A 22,431-nucleotide genomic window follows, 5' to 3' on the forward strand; every position below is an offset into this window, starting at 1 on the left:
ATAGTCACACTCTCACAATTAGGTGTTAGCTACGAGTCCGTTCCTAGCGTGTGCCAGGCAATTTGGCTCCACAATCCACTTTACATACATACATATATATATATATATATATATATATATATATATATATATATATATATGATATGTATATATATATATATATATATATATATTATATTTATATATATATATATATAAATATCATATATATATATATATATATAAATATCATATATATATATATATATATATATATATATATATATATATATATATATATATATGTATAAATATAACAATGTCACCTCCTGCGTGAAGCTCTTCACAAGGCGAGGGAAGGAGCGTGACTGAGATGTGGTATAGTAGAGGAGAGAGTCTGTGACAATGAAACTGGCATGGCTTGGTGGACTGTTTGTGGCACTGAGACGGGCAAGGGCGGCTGGGAGAGGCTCTGACCCAGGGACACCGGCAGGGACTGAGACAGACCCTGGAAGGCAGAGCGTCGGGATTGGATGCTTGACTGAGGATCCATGGGCTTAATTGATGGCAGCTGCGACGTGTTGCTGCTACTCATACCTCCAGCGCCTCCCCCACTCACTCCTAAAGGTAAATAAATAGTGTGTTAAGGATATGGATCTATGCTTACTTCTATGAAAATATGCCACAAATATACAAAAAAAAAACCAGGCCTCTTAATATTTTTCCTCAGTTGAATTTAGGAAGGAGGTACCCTCCGACACTTGTGTCAAAAGGCATTAAACTTCGGCCTTTTCGAGGCCCAAGGCAAGTCTCCTAACACCTATTGCCCCTTTTCACCAGCAATAAATAAGTACTTGGGTATTAGCCAACTGTTGTGGATCGCATCCTAGGGGAAAAGCCCCAAAGAACTCCAATAGTAATAAGCCACATTACTGGGTTAATTACACTCCGGGGTTAATATCAAAGTCATATACTTTCTTCACTTTTTTTTAAGCTATTGGTGGCTTATCTGCATTTAACATTACCTATTTATGGTAATGTTGTAACTTTTTATCTACAACATTATTGCTTACACATGTGCATACCCTCATTAACCACACAAGAAAATTCCATACAGTTTAAAGGTCGCCTGAGAAGCTTACCTGGAGAGCTGGACGATTTCTCCATCTGTTGTGACTGAGAGAGGTTGGAGAGCCGGTTGACGTGGACAGGGATAGGAACAATAATCTTGTGACCAGACGTGGCACTCTTCCCTCCACCTGACGAGCCTGACACCAGGCCTGCCTTAACGCGCTTCCACTTGGCACGTCTATTTTGAAACCATATTTTTACCTGCACCTGTGAGTTGAAAACAATACGTGATTAGCTTCGTTTGCTTTATTTCATCAATATCCTTGATATAAAATAAAACGCATTTATACAAAAAAATTACCTTATTCCTTACTGTAAAATACATCATTCTTCGAATATTTTTTTAGCGGTATGTTCGTTATATATGTGACCTAAATGTGTTGTATTTGCTGCCTACATGTGTGTTGTATCTGTGAGCTGCATGTGTTTTGTATCTGTGAGCTGCATGTGTTTTGTATCTGTGAGCTTCATGTGTTGTATATGTGAGCTGCATGTGTTGTATCTGTAACATACTTGCACTACTGAGATAGAATGTTGTAAATTGTGTTCCGTTGTGAACAGTTTATCGTGTAACATTAGTAAACAAAACATTTTTTAATCTGTTCCTCGATCATTCAATTTAATTTACCGATGTTGAAGCTGATGCTAATAGTAATGAGAACTTGTTCACTAGAATACTGAGTAGGTTCTCCATAAACTTAGTACATAATTTATGTAGAAAATGTTTGACTATTTTTATAGACCCTAGCTTATGCTCTTATAATATTGACTAAATGACAGATACGTAATGCTGTATGACAAATATTTCAAAGGAAAAAGATGTACGGCTGTAGCATATGGGTATATGGATCGAGGAGGGAAGGTTCCTTCGTGTTCAACAATTTGTATACTAAATTTCAGTAGGTAGGGTAGATGGTAGGGGGAGGGGAGGGAAGAGAGCGCCCAGGAAAAGGAGAAGTCTCGCCTCAGAGGGTCTGAGAGAGTTAGGCTAGGTAAATTTCGTCAGGAAACAGGACAAGTGTTTCCTGACGCTGGTCTTAGTCATATGATGACCCGCAACTGAAGCTTTTGCTTATGTGACCGAGGCCTTCCACGCGCTTACCTGTCCATCCCTTTAAAAATTAAAGGTTAAACACTATTCAATGCCTCTGGGGAATAGGAGTCTCACCTCGGAAAGGTTGAGGGTCTGGGCGATGTGGGAACGTTCACTGAGGGTGAGGTACTTCTTGGTTTGAAACTCTCGCTCCAGTTCCATCAGCTGCTCCGAGGTGAAGGCGGTACGCCGTCTCCTGGACTTGCTGCCACCCACACCCGTGCCACCGCCCACGCCCTCGCTGCCTTCACCTACCAGGAAACATAGCTTGGTATAGGTAAGTTTATGTAGGCACAGGTACACATAAGTACAATTATCATACACAGTTTAACATAAGTGTAAATTACCCATGATAATCCAAAAAAAATCAGTGACTTATTTCCATTGGGGTCCTCGGCAAAATACATTGAAGGAAGCGCCCGGGAATGAACCGGGGACCACAGTCACCACAGTATATGTGAGCTGTCGTACAGATACTAAAGGTGTAGGATATCTTGTTTGTGAGAACAGATCATTAACTTCTAACATTACAACCATCTTAGACGAAACTGAAGTCTACTGTCTCACAGAAAAAAAGAGAGGACAACCCACATCACAAAGGACTCTTGAGCCAACAAACTGGATATCTTTTCCCTCCTCGGATCAAACCAGATGAAATCATATTCTTCAAGCCTCGGATGACCATTACGAGTGTAGTGATTCCTCAAGAACATAATGGTCGTCTCCCACCGAGATAAGGTGACCCAAGTAAAAATCGGAAATGCATTTATCCTTCATTCAATCGCTATCTTGCCAGAAGCATGCTGATATCATAGTTCTGATGGCCCTCCAAACTGTTCTGATGGTCTTCCGAACTGTTCTGATGGTCCTCCAAACTATTCTGATGGTCCTCCAAACTGTTATGATGGTCCTCCGAACTGTTCTGATGGGCCTCCAAACTGTTCTGATTGTCCTCCAAACTGTTATGATGGTCCTCCGAACTGTTCTGATGGTCCTCCGAACTGCTCTGACGGCCCTCTGGACTGTTCTGATAGCCCTCAGAACTGTTCTGATGGCCCTCCAAACTGTTCTCATGGTCCTCCAAACTGTTTTTTTTCTGTAGCTACAAAAAAGATAAAAAAAAAAAAACTAAGACTGTAACTCACCGGACCTGGAGTTGCGATCGGCAGATGAGCCAGCGTCATCGTCCTCACTCTCCACGGGGTCGATCTCAAGGTCGTCGCCCAGGTCGTCTATGGAAGATACAAACTTGTTTATAAGATTGCCAATTATTATTATTATTATTATTATCATCAAAAAGAAGCGCTAAGCCACAAGGGCTATACAGATAAGATTGCCAAGAAGTTGTGTCTTATGCACCTGTCAAGGAATTTAAGTAGGCATTACACCATCCACGGAGGTACTACTGCCAGCTCATGTTATTGTGAAACGGAAGCCTACTAAATGTTTTTCATTTTTCACTCTTGTAAGATCGTAGTTTTATTTCTTTCTGTTTCTTGAACACTTAAGACGGCATGTAAATCTTACAGAGCTTCCATAAGTATGAATGAAAGAAACTTAGCACTCACTGATGACAGTGGTATTATTGGGGCGAAATCTGAATCGACAGTGAATATGGGGAATCATCTGATGAATACACAAGAACGAAGGCACACTGCAGCAGGCCTACTGGCTCATGCTAAGCAGGGTCAATTCATATTCGCCCACACCCACTCATGTACCCATTCAATCTACATTTAAAGCTACCCAAAGTTCTTGCTTCACTGATGTGTATATCTCATACTTTTTTACATAATTGGTTGCAAAACCATACGAAGCATGTTTGCTGTCTCCTGGTTATGCACCACTTTCTTGGATAACCTAACCACTCCCCTTCCTCCTATTTTCGTGATGGATAAGGTAGAGAACCATGAAAAGTGACTCCGCTCTAGCGTTGGCTCCGCCAGCAGAGCCTTTAGCACTGAATATACTGTTATGTATGAGAACCATGTACTCATGTTCTTCCACTTATAAAACTTCCCAGTTACGAAGCAGACATTCGAGTACAGGACTAACAGGAACTGGAGTAGCATGTAAACAACGACAAGGTGGTAATAAATGACACTTAAATGCAGTGGACACTTTCATTAACCACAACTTTTTCGCTCACACAGGGACTGTGAGCGAGAGATGGGGGTGGCACGGTCTCAGATATGTTACCGACGCAGGCATGTGACCAAGTACCAGGGTACTGGTATGTATTAGGGCTTTTGTATCTTTTCACACCCTTACGAAATGACTGATAAGTTTCAACTCAGCTCCTTAAGATACGTGATTGCAAAATCTCAACGACGTCTTTCAACCCTCCCAGGTTAGTCCTTCCTGAATGACAGGTAATGATGCCAGGCTGCAGTATGACATGGCAACACCGACGTAATGAGCATCATAATGAAACACTGGCGTCACGAGCAACATAAATGTGCTAACACTTTGTAAACTTGTGTGGAAACTGAGCACTTGAAGTGACAACACTGACACTAAGGAAAATATACACGTAGTAGTACTCAGGACCAACAATGAACACAACGTAGAGATTCTCACTGCATAAAAAATGCCTCATTTTGGCTTTGTTAATAAGAACCTTAGTGGGCAGCCAGCGAGCCTCGCCAAACAAGTATTGGCCTCAAGGTAGGTATTAGTGACTATATTATACGGTATAATGTGTGGATTACAGGCTATGTTCTCAGCGAGGCGTGGAGTGCTCAAGGCCTGCTGGTTTAGTGTGGGGGCGGGCAAGGGCTCCAGGCCTGTTGGTTTAGTGTGTGGTGTTTTAGTGGAGGGGCGGGAGGGCGGGCGGCCTCAGCCAGGGGCAGGTGGGCGGCCTCAACCCTACCCAATAATTTGGCTGCTGCTGCTACTTGTGACCGCGGCTCCTCGCAATTCATGTATCTCATCTGCCTTGGCTCTTATAATTTCCAGAGCTCTGGAGAGACATAATGATGTAATTAACCTTCATTTCCTATTATACGTTGTCTACTGACAGGTCCGTCACTGCTCTTGTTGTCACCACCCGAAATACGAATTATAGCACCATATTGAGTTAAGCAACTGAACTGTTTGCTATCCTAATAACACTAAAGTTAACTAGTGACACTACTGATATTAGTAACGGCCATTACTGGTTCCATATCATCACTGTAGGCAACTTGCGATGTAAACAGTAACTAGGCTTAGGCTTGATTACAAACACTTTTGGCAGTTTAACACATACACAGACGATCCACTGAACGGGCGGTAACTGAACTTGTGGCTAGTAAGTCGATGATGAAATTAAATGCAAAATATGTGGTTAGCTTTATGATCATTTTCCTGAATATTTTGTGCTGGACTGTCCATTTACGGAGGAACAGACATAGTATAATAACATGTAGGATGTGTAGATGTTTCTCATTAATGAAAATAAGACACCAGATATTTTAAGCAAATATCCTAAATTTGCTTATAACGTGTGAAATATAAATTATACATATTTGTCCATATTTGCTCATGTTAACGCTCTTGGGGTCTAGTTCCCAGAACTTTGTGTATCCATACGTTCTTGCGTTAAGAATATACACAAACTAGCTGCTTCGGCTATGGAGTCTAATATTTCCTGTTACAGGATGCCCAGGGTATTAGAAACTGTAAAGGCACCAGGACCGTGCCCAGGTTGACTTCTGTGTTGCTTAATATCACCCTCTTTTATTGTCCACCGATAGTATTGTGACTTTTTATTATTTTCGATCAGTTTATTAGAAATTTGGCATATCCATTTCCCTACTTTATCCGTTAGGTCTCCATTTTATAGGCTATCACTATGGTCAATGACTAGCCAAGACAGCTCTTGAGTAAACTTGATTGATGCAGGTTCGCCGGTGTTGTCCTGGCCCGGGTCTTTTCCAGTTGGTGACTCGGCATTGGGCCCCCGGGTTGGTGGTATCGCTCATCTTCTTCGGGTTTGCAGAGTGGCCCCCCGGGTGGGGTAGTAGCTCTAAGTATCTCTTATGTAACAACGTCGTCGTAAACTCCTCTCTTCTATGTGCAGGTTATTTGTGTATCTCTTATGTAAGAGTGGTATGGAACCATGTGTAAATTGTAGACAACATAGGCTGACTGTATTGTAAATGAAGTGTTTTGTTACCAACATGTTATCAAACGTGCTGTAAAAATAGTCATTTCCTAGGAAATGTAATGACTTTAGTATGTACAAAAAAAGTTCTTAAAATATTTGATGTGAACATTGCGATCTGCCGACCTTGCTAGTGTAAACTTACACGCTATCAGCTGATGATGTAAACAAATAACATGACTCAATCAGCTGATGGTGTAAACATTTAAGCTAATGATTTAGACAAACAATACAAAGTAATGTTGGTCTGATCGCGAAATTAAAACAAAATATCATTAGCTGACACCGTAAACAAACAAGATAGGCAAGAACTTTGAGTAGCTTTAAAAATAAGTTGAACCGGTGCATAAGCGGGTATGGGGTGGGTGTGAATTAGACATTCCTAGCATGGGCCAGTGGGCCTGGTGCAACATTCCTTCGTTATTGTCTTCTTGTGAAAGTAATCGACATATTCAAATTGGAAATAATTTCTATCAGTTTTGATTATAAAATAACGAGGGCAACATCTATACATCCTGTAAAACAATTCAAACTATCTCTCTATAAGACTAATCGTGTAACTGGTCCATATATCAAGGGAAGTGGAGTCAGTTATATCATCGATCTCCTGCTTATTTGGGCGCGTTGTAATATATTTTAACCTCGGCTGATCCCCGAGGTCATTCGGGTGTTGCGGTTTCTTGGCTATACATAGAAATGGAAAATTTTAATGCGATGGGTGGGCATAAGGCTCAGCGGGATGCACAACTTTTTTCACTTGCCCAAAAAAATAATGTTGATAGTTTTATTTTGTACATAAGATACCGAGAGCCGCAATTGTGCCACTTAAATGCCGTATGCGGCCCTCGGGCACATGCGACTGCATGTGGCCCTCGGACCGTGGCTAGGCAGTCGTGTGGAGTCCGGCTATTTAGCAGGACCAGGCACTCCATGATACACAAATAACACGCATACAGAAGTGAGGAGCTTACGACGACGTTTCGGCCCGACTTGGACCATTTACAAAGTGACTTTGTAAATGGTCCAAGTCGGACAGAAACGTCGTCCTAAGCTCCTCTCTTCTATGTGCGGGTTATTTGTGTATTGTTCCAGTCATCGTATTGTGCCTTTTTTTTTGGTTACTCCATGATAAACAGTTGATGCTGTCCTAAGCTAGGGTTCAAGCCTATTCGATGTTACTGAGTGATGTTTACGTGTATCACGCAGCACAATGAATTTAAAAAATGCCTAACCCTGTTAAGATTCTCAAGGGTGTGGGTGTGTGAAGTACCTCTCTTACCCGGCCATTGAGATGGATAGCTCGTTATACTCCTCTGATTAGTCACTATACACCCTTGTGGTTTTAGCGCTTAGTTTTGATTGTAATAATAATAATAAGTGTCCCTACAGCGACTGATGTAGCACATAAACAACCTGAGCGTGCAGCCTCCGCTGTGGCATTTATATTTATAAACCAGAGTGGTCTTCCACTGGCTATTTGCATAGTCAGGTTTCTTACATAGTGGAACTTTTATTATAAATCTGACTGAAAACTTCATCAAAAATCGTATAGCGTGTACAATAAGGCCTTTTCATGTGTTATTCAATTTTGGATGTACGTTCTTCAATCACATTTACAAAAAAAAAGTATATAAAGGAGAGCTTTTATAAGAGACCTGACTGTATATGCAAATAATTATAATGTTATAGCCTCGTCAATTTGTGTAATATTACTTGAATAGTTGACTGTGATGGTTCTACAGTGCGTTCATTCTTTGTCAGAGAAGAAATCTTGGCACTTTTGTAATATAATACTTTGGCAAGTGTATTTTCATACAGCTAATTCTTTTCTTGTAGTACAATGTGCAGACATAACTTGTATTTGTTGACCTTGAAGGGATGCAGAATGTCATGACTATAAAAGCATCGCTGCTGAAGGATTGTAGTCTAGTGGTCGTATTTGATTTTCATCGGGGGAAGTGCTAAATCCATCGGGAAATGGGAGGCATTCATATTCAATCCCCCCAAAAAGGAAGGATTTTTCAGGATGTCAGTTATATTAAAGAAACACCCAACCACAGACACGTTAACAGTTTATGATAAAATAGAACTTGTCTGTGATAAATATATTAAAACTTGCATTCAGGAATAAACTTTTCACTATTATATGAATTCCAAGTAGGATATACTCTCAACCGCACTACTCGTGGTCGAGCCAAATAAGACTTGGAATGCTGCACTTCCAGTAAATATTTTAGCGGGGCTCGCAGAAGTGGAATGTGTACTAAGAGCCATCTTAATTATGACTGAAATAATATCCATCGTTCTAATGCCTTGTCAGTGTCTTGTTTTAACGTTACCTTTTCTTACGTCATTCATAATACTGAACTTGCAATTACCACTACATCTTAGCGAAAATTCTGCTGTTATATAGTTTGCTTCAGTCGCCATCATGCAGACAATATGGAGCAGAAAATACAAATTTTCAGTCAACAGTATGGAGATATACCATGAACAAACTTGTAACCTTACCGGAGATACATAAATGACTGTATCCATAAGGAACTTGTAAGATTACCGAATGTAACATGATGTAAGATTACCAAACTTAATTTTTCCGAGAAGTATTCGCCACGACAACCAAACTTCAAGCCATTTTTAAAAGCAAAATACATAAAACGTGTAAATGTGAAACTACGTTTGGCAACCTTTCAAGACAAAAACGTCTAGTTCTCAGTATTTTCCTGAGTCAGGATAAAATGCTGATCTGGACAAAATATTCTCGATACTTTGGCAAAATAAATTTTGTTACCCTTTAATTTTGCCAAAACTATCTGTTATATATGTCGGCGAAAGAAAGTGGACAGGGTCTGCACCAGCCTACCTCACAGCATCCCACGGGATCTGCACCAGCCTACCTCACAGCATCCCATGGGATCTGCACCAGCCTACCTCACAGCATCCCACGGGATCTGCACCAGCCTACCTCACAGCATCCCACGGGATCTGCACCAGCCTACCTCACAGCATCCCACGGGATCTGCGCCAGCCTACCTCACAACATCCCACGGGATCTGCACCAGCCTACCTCACAGCATCCCACGGGATCTGCACCAGCCTACCTCACAGCATCCCACGGGATCTGCACCAACCTACCTCACAGCACCCCACGGGATCTACACCAGCCTACCTCACAGCATCCCACGGGATCTGCACCAGCCTCTCAGCATCACGTCTCACGGTCTTCAGCTTACTAACTGATTAATCAAGGTCTTTGTGTGTTTCTTGCGTTCATCTTGTACCAATACTTATTTAACAATAAGACTACGAATTAAATTGGATTTCTAAACGCACTACATGGTATACTACATAGCAAGTATTCTCACCCCCCGCCCTCCCAGTTTCTACGTTCTGTTGAATTTTCAAATGATCTTCATTGGAGATTATGTTGTGAAATAGGTTTATGCCACTGCGCTAGGAGACAAGAAAACGTACAGACAGAAGGAAAACATAGGTGCAGAGAAAGGTTTGTTGTGACAACGTTTCGCTGTTTAGAGTTTAATCAAATCAATCACTTAATAAAGCTCGACAAAGCGTAAAACGTAGTCACAATAAAAGTTTGCTTTTTACCTGTGTCTTTTCTTCGACACTGTCGACGGCACGTATGTGTATCCAAGTCCAAATTGATCAGCTACGGCATATCTTGATGGAATATCACACATTCCGTGCCAATGTGTAATTTCCACCAGCTACCATGCCCGCCTCCAACATTAGGCTATGTAATTTGCAATGTGCTAGTGCCATATTTGTATTGTCATAGCTGAGGATTGCAAGACACCTCCAAGAGTACGGTAATTCAACACAGGATATATGCACCGTGAGGTGTGTCTTAATTTATATGTGCTGAGTTTACTTTAATCCTTACCTGGGAAATTATTCTCTCGTTCAGTCACCGGGAGAAGGAACTTCTAAACATCCTGTACGTATCCTGACTTGGTGAGCAGGATACATGCAACCTTTATGACTTGTGTAGTCGATAAGGTTAAAACCATTAACCAACCAAATTAGTCTCTCTTCAGGTTCTATTTTACCAGGCGGGTTTTAATTTAATTTTCCACTGAGAGTAATCACATAAATAGTTAATACATATAACCTTGTGTATCTGACCTGTAAGATTGCGAAAATTAATTCCTGTGTATGGTTAATGATCACATCCCAATAAATCATCATATTAAATGTGAAGCTTGATTTGAGAGGATTAACGATTTAAATATAGTATTTTCCATAAATTACAACAAAGTATTCATACTTTCATGTGTTGGATGACAAGAGTTATTAACAAATGATAAAAAGTTGTAATGTGCAAAGCAAAATGTCGCTGTGAGGAAAGCTTTAAGTCAAAACGAAAATCTAACACAGGCCCTCCAGATGAACAACATTATATTAATTACCACGTGAAGGTAAGATACACGAGGGAGTTTATTCCTCGTGGACGACACGTATTCACAATAAAAAGCTATAATCTGCACTCTCAGCCTTATTTACACACTGAGTATACTCTACCGCTATATTACCAGTGCTGTTATTTCGATGAAAACCATTCGTGAATTAACATCAAAAACTGGAAATCTACACTTGAGTGAGAGGGGGTGGGATTTGGGTGGGACTTGCACATGAGGGTTATCATTGTTGATTCCTTGAAAATGGGTTAGACAAGTATTTTTGATAGTGGGATTATGTTTGAAAAAACTTGCCTAATATGGGCCAGTAGGCCTGCTGCAGTGTTCCTATGTTATGTTCTTATGTGTACAAGATCCCGTGCAGAGACTGCAACAAACTCTACATGGGTCAGACATCACGTAGTGAACATATCAGAATCCTCGAGAATAATACACATGTAAAACTCATAACTTGAACAATGTGTGTCTTATGCACACACACACACACACACACAAAACTGCATTTCATGGATTGGACATGGCCAACTTATTGCTAGTGAAAGTAAGAGGACTACGAGACGATAGTTAGAGGCTGCACTCATGAAGACTTACGATGCCATCGATTATAATTAAGGAGCCTTCAGTATCATCAATCTACTTGTACAGGTAATATTACAATATAGCTTTAAATATAACTGGACAGGTACATGAGTAGGTGTGGGTGGACTTACCATGCATGGGCAAGAAGGCTTCCTGCAGTGTCCCTTTATTCTGCGTTCTGTTATAAAGTCAGTCAGAATAGATAGCAATGGTGTTCACACCCCGCCGGTAAAAACAATACACTACTCGACATATACACCGAGAGGTTTATGTCTCTTATTGTAGTGACCCTCGTGTAGTTGATAGGCTTGGTTGTTAGGTTCGTTAATGCGACTTGCTCCATAAACCAACCAACCAACGCAACCTCTTCTCTTGTCACTTCACCCATTCCTGCATATACTGTAATATCATGTCGTCCTACTGCATGCAGTAGCTTGATAAAGCTCTACCTAGAGCGATATGTCTGTATATACAAGTTTGCTTTACAACGTGTCGTTCTTTTTCTGTACTGAGTGTTAAAACAGCCACGTTCTTCACCATGTTGGCGTAATTTGTAATAATGTGTCCTACAACTTACTCGATGTTCATCTTCCTAGAGATAAACTAGTCTTTATTAACGGTAGCAACACTGATAAGGAATTTACTTTAGCTTTTTTTCACTGTGCTCGTAAATTTTGAAAATAATCTTATCTCAAAATTATTAAAGTTAAATGTAATAGTCAGATAGTAAACCACTATTTAATAATAATAATAATAATAATAATAATAATAATAATAATAATAATAATAATGTGCTGCAGCGAGGCGTGACAGGAAAACCATCACTAACAGCTGAATTCCTGCCTGATGGGTCATTTACTGACTCTATTAAGAGCAGCGTGGGCCATTGGAGCAGTGTGTAAATAGCGTAGAGTCCTCACTGTTTACTGGGTATGGCTCCCTGCACCTGAGGAATATATTTCGTTGCCATTCAGAGGCATTAAATCATGGAAATGCCGGACCAGGGGAGAAAAGTACAGCCTGCGACGCTCCCGTGTGATTAAGATGGTATTTATGACCTGGGCCTGACCGTGTTGCCTCTGGGCGTGGTGGTGGTGGTGGCTGAGAGGGTGGGTGGTGTGGTGGAAGGGGTTTTGGTGAAAGGGGTGGCAGGGCAAGTAGTGGTATAGTGTGTGGTACGTATAGTTTTGGAAAGAGAGAGGGTGGGTAACGGGAGTAATGTTTCGCTGGACATTTCTACTTCATCCTAAATTTCTCAGGACTGTAAATCACTTAATGTCATCAGGGTGAACGATTACATTTTGATTTTGCCGTCCAAGCGGCTAATTTATAGTGCACCCCAATATCCATCCTGTAGATGGTAGACAAAGTAATTAGGGTCCAAAAGGGTTAACAGGAATATATCTGGATTTATATTTAAAAGGATTAACAGGAGTACATTTGAATTTATATCTAAAATACACAAATAACCCGCACATAAAAGAGAGAAGCTTACGACGACGTTTCGGTCCGACTTGGACCATTTACGAAGTCACACTAATCAGAAGTGGAGCAGGACGGCTATATATAGGCAGGAAGAGGTGGTGGTGGTAGTAGTAGTAGTAGTAGTACAAGAATGGTATATAATATCGTAGACGTTTCGCCATCCAGGCAAGCAAATTTAGGATATTTGCTTAATATCGCTGGTATCTTAATCTCATTAATGAGATATCTTGACATATCACTATGGCTATCAAACTGTCTTTCTCAGGCTGAACGTTGAGTGTTACATACAGTTTCAGTTTTAGAAAGGTGCAGCTCACACTGTAATAATTACCGGGAATTTTTAGTGATGTGATTCCTAACAGGCAAGTAAAAAGACAGAAATTTCTGATTATACCGTAGAAGAGTTGAGAACTTGACAATAACCATTTGCGCTGGAGAATAATCACTGAAGTCGACTATTGTAAATGGTATATAATATTGAGAGGTTGATAAACATATGTGCAACAGTTAGATATCTAATGACGAAATTAAGATGCCTATATTACACATGTAACTTACTCATAACCAAAGGTGTATTGCCAACAGTAATGAAGGAAAGTCACAGTTGTAGAATTCTATGAGCCACTTATAAAGCTCTACACAGAGCGAAACGTTGTTATAATTAAAGCCTGCTCTTCCATGGAACTGGTCCTGAATTTCCTTTCCTTCGATTGAATTTGATTACCTTTCATTCCACTAGATGCTCCTTCATAACTACAAGAAACTACAAGAAACCAAACACGTCCATTCCTACGAACTATTTTCAAAGATTCTTTCATAATGCAAGATTGAATTTTGGAACCTATTAGCTAGTCTATGTAATTGATCACTCCACACTGATATTATGGCAGGGATACGGAAGACTGCTGATGTTATAACTATTGTAATGAGTGCCCTATATACACGTATTTTGGCTTGCCATCTGAGGCCATATCATTTTTTACAATCTGATGAACATCTGACTGGGTGAGAGTACGACCTGCCTACCGTAAGCCTACTGCAGTGCTCCTTTTTTATATTTTTAATATTAATGTTGGGACTGGATGAGTTTGAGGAGAGGAGAATAGTGAGACTAATGGTTGGATATAATGATAGCAGTGATGGTGGTAATGATACAGTGGTGGTGGTAATGATAGTAGTGGTAGGAATAATGATGTTGATGACGCGAGGCGGCGATGGTGAGAGCAGTTATGCTCTTACTGTGTTTACTGAAGAACATGATACAGCTTTCATAATCATTCAAGTTCCCAACTTATCCTCGAGAACGCATGCTTGCCTGTGATAATGGCAACAAATTAAGCGTGTCAGTGCTGTGCAGATGGTACTGTGTTGACTCCTGCTTATTTTCATAGCTTCTTTTTTCAGCATTTTAGTCAAAATAAACATTAACTGTACCTCGCATTATAGCTGCGGAGATTTTAAATCTTTCATATTAGTTAATATCTCTTGTAATATTATCATCATATTCGCAAGAAATTGCTGAACCCGTATGGGTCATAGAAAAGAAGCATACGAGAAAAATATGCAAAAGGGAAAAAAATAAGTGGGTTTAATAAGCTAAAATCGCTTGAGAAATCACAGAAATCTGCACCGCAGGTGGAACTGTCTGAGAGAAGAGTAGTGGGAGTCAGGGTAATGTCTTTTGTAACTAAATTTTCATCAAAGCGGAAAAAATCGGAGCCGATTATTTAAGGCTAACTGGCTGGAAGTTTATGCTCTAATGGGAAGAGTAACACTGTACCTTAAGACATTAACTGGTTATAGCCCCCCCCCCCTTCAGGGTTGTGCTGCCAAGCCGCCTCCAGCCTCCGGTGGCCCCCTAGGGTTTAGTTGGTTTAGGTTCAAAGCCTATCGACTGCATGCGTGTCATTAAGGTTCCCTATCACCTGCACACCACCAGTCAATAATTCCTTATATAGGGAGTAAGGTAAACTCTCAGTCTGTATACATTGAGGTACTTTTCAGTACCGATACCTCAGATAGTAGTAAAGTTTGTAGGCTCATCCACATGAGAAATGTTCACTATCAAACCGGAAAATACTAAATTATTAGAAATGAAGCACAAAGGCTTTATTCAGCAGTGTGTCTTTATATGGTTAGCAAATTTAAACGTCAACTTAACTAAATAATGTGGTCATATTAGTACATGTATAAATCCTCGAAAATATTTCAAATTTTAGATATTTTATCATCTATATAACTTGAATAGCACACACGATACGCTCTCAGGAATAGTCATCGACAATACAGGCATTTTCAACATGTAAGTGTGAACTGGAGTGCGCATGCGATCGAGTGCGAATTTTCTGTACACTGTGCATGTACTTTCAGCCAAGGCTCTCCAGAATATTACTTAGTCTTTTACATTGTATGTAGGAAGCTTCGTGTTCTTGAATTCATTCCTTGTCGCGGAATTGCAAAGAAAGATTTGATCTCAGTATTCAAAGGGGTCGACACTTTTCAACATCAGTGGGAAACTTGGTTCTATTATCATACATCCCTATAAGTGCTACAAGTTTCAAAATGATGTGACAATGTATTGTCAAGAATTGGTGAGACTCGAGGTAGTGGAAAGAATATACAATGTATGCAATAACAAGCATTACAGTAAAACCCTAAAGTTTCTGTAACAGGATTAAAAATAGAGTACTGGGGATTATTATTATTATTAACAGTAGTAGTAGTAGTATACTTAACGGAAGTAAACCAATATTGATCATTCAAGGCTGCAGAGAGTCAAGAGGAATATTTATAACCTTAATGCAGAAATATATTGACACGTGAATATTTAATAAGTGTGAACCCAAGAAAACATTTCTGCCTACTTGAGAATCAGCAACACTGCTTTCTGTGGCCGTGACACACACACAGTGATCACAGCAGTAAGAGCAACCTTCTTTAAAACATATATGTTTTTGCCTGTTAGCCAAAATATATAACAGACAAGCTCCTGCTACAGTGATATACCACCACAAGGGTTCTTTTTACCCCTGAGAGGTTGACGTGTGGGACGGCCACTTTAAAAAGCGACTCAGTTGGCAGAGTATCTCACACGAGGCTTCGGCGAGTTAGTAACTATTTTCCGAGTCACGCCCACCTCTTGCTAGGTTGTGTGTGTGAGGAAGTATGTGGATACTGGTGCGTGAAGTGCCTCTCATCTTGCAGCTCATGCTTTAATTCTTTAGTTAAACTACGTCAGACTAGCGAGCACTCAAATACCTCCCCAGTAAATCTATGAATCATATATATTTGTTAGGGTGTTCTAACACGAATTTCGTGGAAGAGACAGGTTATTGATCGGTTTGGTTCGTTGTATGACGGATTGCGCTGATAACGTTGACATCAATGATTGGGGTGTATGAGATGCGTGTGACTCGAGTTAGACATGAATTAGACAAATGTTGCGTATGTATCTAATTCTTCACTTGAGTTAGAGTATGACAGAAGTATGTCAGTAGCCCGGAGCAGCACTGTCATGTGCTACTGTCATTACTACGGCAAGACTGCCTGGGATAGGTGTGCGAGACCAAGGTGGCGTGCTGGGTGGCCATCACCAACATAAAACGCAGGAGAAAAAGATCCAGTTGCAGATAACTTTATTGAGACGTTTCGCCTGTGGAAGAGGCTTCTTCGGCCAATCACAATAAAGTTCCTCTTTGTATTTTGTCCCCATTTGTCGGCTTTGCGACATTTGTCTCCCACAAAAGCTGCACCTCTTGATCAAGCGTCCAGAAATCAGTAACACAGAAACTGAATCCATAATACACAACCCCGTGTAGTGTATTAAAGGTGGGTAAGCCTTTAAGCCTGAGAAAAATAAGAGATAAAACAAGACGTTATTTCTTAATGAAAGATGATCTACGTGTTTGACATATACAATAGACGCTTCTTGACAATAACCATGCCACATATAAACTAAATAATGTAGATCTTAATATTACGGATTGCGAAAAAGATTTAGGAGTTCTGGTTAGCAGTAATCTGAAACCAAGACAACAGTGCATAAGTGTTCGCAATAAAGCTAATAGAATCCTTGGCTTCATATCAAGAAGCATAAATAATAGGAGTCTTCAGGTTGTTCTTCAACTCTATACATCCTTGGTTAGGCCTCATTTAGATTATGCTGCACAGTTTTGGTCACCGTATTACAGAATGGATATAAATGCTCTGGAAAATGTACAAAGGAGGATGACAAAGTTGATCCCATGTATCAGAAACCTTCCCTATGAGGATAGACTAAGGGCCCTGAATCTGCACTCTCTAGAAAGACGTAGAATTAGGGGGGATATGATTGAGGTGTATAAATGGAAGACAGGAATAAATAAAGGGGATGTAAATAGTGTGCTGAAAATATCTAGCCTAAACAGGACTCGCAGCAATGGTTTCAAGTTGGAAAAATTCAGATTCAGGAAGGATATAGGAAAGTACTGGTTTGGTAATAGAGTTGTGGATGAGTGGAACAAACTCCCAAGTACAGTTATAGAGGCCAGAACGTTGTGTAGCTTTAAAAATAGGTTGGATAAATACATGAGTGGATGTGGGTGGGTGTGAGATGGACCTGATAGCTTGTGCTACCAGGTCGGTTGCCGTGTTCCTCCCTTAAGTCAATGTGACCTGACCTGACTAGGTTGGGTGCATTGGCTTAAGCCGGTAGGAGACTTGGACCTGCCTCGCATGGGCCAGTAGGCCTTCTGCAGTGTTCCTTCGTTCTTATGTTCTTATGTTCTTAACGTTGTAGCTTGATATAATGTCTGCAGTGTTGACTATGGTAGCTGTATAAAACGGTTACTTCAGTGCAGAAAATAATAAGTACCACGCAGGGACCAGTCTGTGTGTTTGGCACACTGGCCAAATACACAATAATTAAAATAATATCACCAGTTTTCTACGATCTAAATTCTGATATTTATTCTCTATCTTTGAATATTTTTGTTGCCTTTTTCCATTTATTTCCACCCCTCTGCACATCATTCTTGCCCCTTTTCGCTGTTATACCAGTACTCTCCCCGTCCCCAGGTACCGTGGGTGGGTGCCGCCCTCCTGCAGGGGCGGCAGATAAGGGATAGCGTTGAGCCGGGGATCGTGGAGGGGCGGCACCTTCGCGCCTCACTGACTATCAGCTGTGAACAAACCTTCCTGCTGAATGTTAATGTTGACAGCTGGCCACGCCCTCCACCCCTCCACGCCCTCCATCCCTCCACGCCCTCCATCCCTCCACCACTCTACGCCCCTCTTCTCTGTACCCTCCATCTCACCATACCCCTACCCCAACACCCTATACAGACTACACCTCTCGCTATATACACTACACTTTTACTGTATAAATTACACACCCTCAGCCATGTACACTACACTACACTCCCATCCCCACACTGTGTGTGTGTGTAGGGGAGATGTGTGTGTGTGTATATATATATATATATATATATATATATATATATATATATATATATATATATATATATATATATATATATATATATATATATATATATATATATATATATCGTACCGAATAGGTAAAACTTGCTATTTTGGCATAAATAACAACGCTCTTCTTGCCGAATAAGGCAAGCAAAAATTTGTGTATGCAATAATTTCGCAAAAATCATTCTGAACTTAACGAAAAAAAAATATATTTCGTTGTGATTGTTAATTATTAAATTATTGTAAACTTATCTAAAATATATTTAGTTGGATTAGGCTAAATTAAATTGCGCTTGTTATAATAAGGTTAGGTAAGTTTTTAAGGTTCTTTTGGTACAAAATTATTAATTCTTACATTAGCATAAATGGAAAAAAATATATCTTGACACATATAAGGGAACATTTTAGAAAGGACTTAATTTTAAATGAGTTCCTCCTAACTGAGCAGTTTTACCTATTCGGCACGACATATACATATATGTGTCTTTATTAGTATGTTACATTCAAGAGCTTGTAATCCGAGGAACCGGCCTTAATCTCACCCTTTCTCAGATCCAACATGATTTTCTAATTCCCAGTCTCCGTATGGCCCCTAAGAGTTTAGGACATTTCCATAAATATATTAAAAATACACCAAGGAAATGTAACTCATTTAACATTAGCGTCACTACCAGTGTGCTGCTTGTACTGAGGTCGTGGCGGAGTGGCAAGAGGATCCTCGCTTCAAAGAATACCGGGATTCATGACCCTACGTACTCATCAAAAGAGCTACACTGGAATATTTTTGCAGTCTCCAGAACATACTGTGATAGCCACATATAACTCTGTAGGATACCCTTGTAGTGTCTGCAATAAACACACTGTGATAGCTATATATAACTCTGTAAGGTAAAAGAAAAGTGCAACTAATGTGACATTTTATTGTGGCAGCGTTTCGCTCTCCTGGAGCTTTGTCAAGCTTGACTAAGCTCCTGGAGACCGAAGCGTTGCAGTAATAAAATGCCACATCAGTTGCGCTTGTGCCCTTTTACTTAACATATTGTCGGTAATTCTACAAACATTATTACACATATAACTGTAGGATACTCTCGTAGTGTCTGCAATAAACACACAATGATAGCCACATATAACATTGGGGGATACTCTTGTAGTGTCTGCAATATACACAGTGATAGCCACATATAACACTGGGGGATACTCTTGTAAAGTATGCAATATATACAGTGATAGCCACATATAACACTGGGGGATACTCTTGTAAAGTATGCAATATATACAGTGATAACCACATATAACACTGGGGGATACTCTTGTAAAGTATGCAATATATACAGTGATAGCCACATATAACACTGGGGGATACTCTTGTAAAGTATGCAATATACACAGTGATAGCCACATATAACACTGGGGGATACTTTTGCAGTGTCTGCAATATATACAGTGATAGCCACTTATAACACTGGGGGATACTCTTGTAGTGTCTGCGATAAAGTTGCCTAAATGTTGCCTATGTGTCTTATCTACCAACCTGTCGGTATTGTATACCATTTGACAAACACAGTGGTTGCCCCATATAACAAGAGGGATATTCTTGTAGTCTACAACAAACACAATTAAGAAAATTACCTTAATAATGTTGGAATGTCAACAAAGGGCAGAGCTACCATCCCAGCTGTCACCTCCTTACCCTTCAATGGACGATTTACGGGTGTTTTGATACTTCCGAAATGCTCTGAATTCAAGGAATCTGAGCTATCCTTCCTTTCCATGAATCAAAGCTGATTACTTTCCATTTCCAGACGCAGCATGATCCCTACAGATTTAACGTTTCCCCATAAATAATGTGAATTCCTCAAATGTTGACACCCATCTCCATCATGGCAGATCAAAAGTGGTTCTGCTAGTTTCAGTGACGCTCAATACACCATAAAATACAAGCGCTTCAATCACTGGTACAAGTTCGCTGCAGCAGATTCAGTAGCCCTCAGCTTGTTAGGAAATGAACACTCAAGTTCTTGAAAGAATTGGGCAACGAACTCGTTAGGGAAACTAAGGATCATAAAGCAGGTAACAACGTATTCCAGCGCCTCAGAGGTAATGGTTGCTGCATCCTAGACACACGTCTTATCCGGAGACAAGTGACGCAAAGCCGGCAAGTGATAAAAAAAAAAAGACATAATTACAGAGAGGAACCCTCCCCTCAAGGAAGGTTCCTTGATGTTGGTGAGGGGCTCTTGATTTAGGGAATTGGATCCGTGCTCCAGTTCCCCGAATTAAGCCTGAATGCCTTCCACATCCCCCCCAGGCGCTGTATAATCCTCTGGGTTTAGCGCTTCCCCCTTGATTATAATAATAATAATACAGAGAGGAACTTTGAGACGTTCCGCCTGTGGACTTCTTTACTCTGAAGAATGTAGATAAATGGTTCAGAGAACCAACACATTGATAACTTAGACAAATATGCAACACTTAAGTATCTTTATTGTGGAAACGTTTCGTTATACAGTGGCTTCATCAGTCCAATTCAAAGAAGAGTGGTTAAGAGCAGAAGTCTGAAGTAATGTTTCTCAGCCTGGAGTCAATGTAATCAATCGACTCCAGGCTGAGGGACTGATTACCTCTAACTCTTTCTGATCTTCACCATTCTTCTTTGTATTAGACTGATGAAGCCACTATGTGGCGAAACGTTTCCATAATAAAGATATCCACGTGTTGCACATGTGTCTAATTTATCACTGAAGAAGTTTATCCACAGGCGAAACGTCTCAATAAAATTCCTCTCTGCAATTAAGTCTTACATGCCTTACCTCGGATGAGATTTTGAAATATAAATATAGTCATATACATTTTTTGTGTATGTATTGTAATGTTCAGTTCGACTGTACTGAACAAATTATTGAAATATCTCTACAAAAATGGGGTGGAAGGAAGACATAAAGAACTTCAAATCTCTTCGAAAATATGAGGCGTCATATAATTATCAGAGGTCATACGCCATACATGTAATACGCCATACATGTAATACGCCATACATATATTTACAATACACGCAATGACTCCAAACTATCTCCCCATTTATAGTCATTCTGCTATTATCTTTCCTTCTAACTTTATATGTACTTGTTATCCTCTACCGCCACGGTCATTGGCCGTGCCGCCGCCTCCCCCTCCCAAGCTCACCACACACCAGAAAGTTCAATGGGACGGAACCATCACACTGTCACTCCCTCTCATTTCCCACAACCCTCACATTATTATTATTATAATCAAGGGAGAAGCGCTAAACCCGTAAGATTATACAGCGCTTGAGGGGGGATGTGGAAGGTATTCAGGTTTAATTCAGGGAACTGGGGAACAGATCCAATTCCCTAGATCAAAAGCCCCTCACCAACTTCAAGGGGACACAACCCTCATAAGGTTTCCCGAAATACCAACACTTCCCCACGACACATGCACACTTTCTTCTGGTACCCATGTACCCTCCCCAACACCCACAAGCGTCGGGGCATGCCTATTTCCGTGTCCTTTGAGCATATTTCCCCACACGGGCTGCTCTATGAATTTGTTAGACATGAGTGATGAAGAACGTAATGCAATTCTGAATCTCTTCAACTGCTTCCTCAGTCATGAGTCTTCATAAAGGTTTATGGCAAGATGACAGCCATCATTTGCCACAAGAAGGATTTCAGTCGTACGTTAAAAATTTGGCTGCAGCACGATGAGTAAATTTTCCTTGTTGAAACTCTGTGAGCTGAACGGACAGGACAGTGCGATTTACACTTACGTTGTGTGATACCACATTTACGTGCTGCAGGAAAATTACCGTATGCCAAATCTGCACAAATCTGTTTGAAGATGTCTGAACTTTTTAATACAACGCTCAAGAATATGAATTGCTAGATAAACAAGCTTTTTTTTTTTTTTTTTTTTTTTTTTTTTTTTTTTTTTTTTTTTTTTTTTTTTTTTTTTTTTTTTTTTTTTTTTTTTACGGTACATAGCAACAAGTGATACCGGTCGGGGGCGTGGACGGATGTGACCGTAGAACAGTTTTGACAAAAGGGATAAAATTCTCTGGAGGGCTCATGCATGGCAGAGATATTTCAGAAAGT

At 40.2% G+C, this 22,431-nt stretch overlaps 1 protein-coding gene across 1 annotated transcript in view; it reads right to left on the bottom strand.

Moving 5' to 3' along the window:
- Window positions 1-288: 288 nt before the first annotated feature.
- The window catches only part of LOC128699654 (homeobox protein GBX-2), a 62,510-nt gene continuing 40,367 nt past the window's right edge, over window positions 289-22,431 (bottom strand). Inside the window, exons 2-5 of the mRNA XM_053792409.2 lie at window positions 3,349-3,435; window positions 2,279-2,454; window positions 1,122-1,317; window positions 289-600 (exon numbers count right to left, since the gene is read on the bottom strand). Of these exons, the coding sequence (XP_053648384.1) occupies window positions 323-600; window positions 1,122-1,317; window positions 2,279-2,454; window positions 3,349-3,435 (737 nt within the window). The 3' untranslated portion in view covers window positions 289-322. The remainder of the gene's footprint in view (window positions 601-1,121; window positions 1,318-2,278; window positions 2,455-3,348; window positions 3,436-22,431) is intronic.

The sequence above is a fragment of the Cherax quadricarinatus genome, chromosome 67 (assembly GCF_038502225.1).
Source record: "Cherax quadricarinatus isolate ZL_2023a chromosome 67, ASM3850222v1, whole genome shotgun sequence".
NCBI lineage: Eukaryota > Metazoa > Arthropoda > Malacostraca > Decapoda > Parastacidae > Cherax > Cherax quadricarinatus.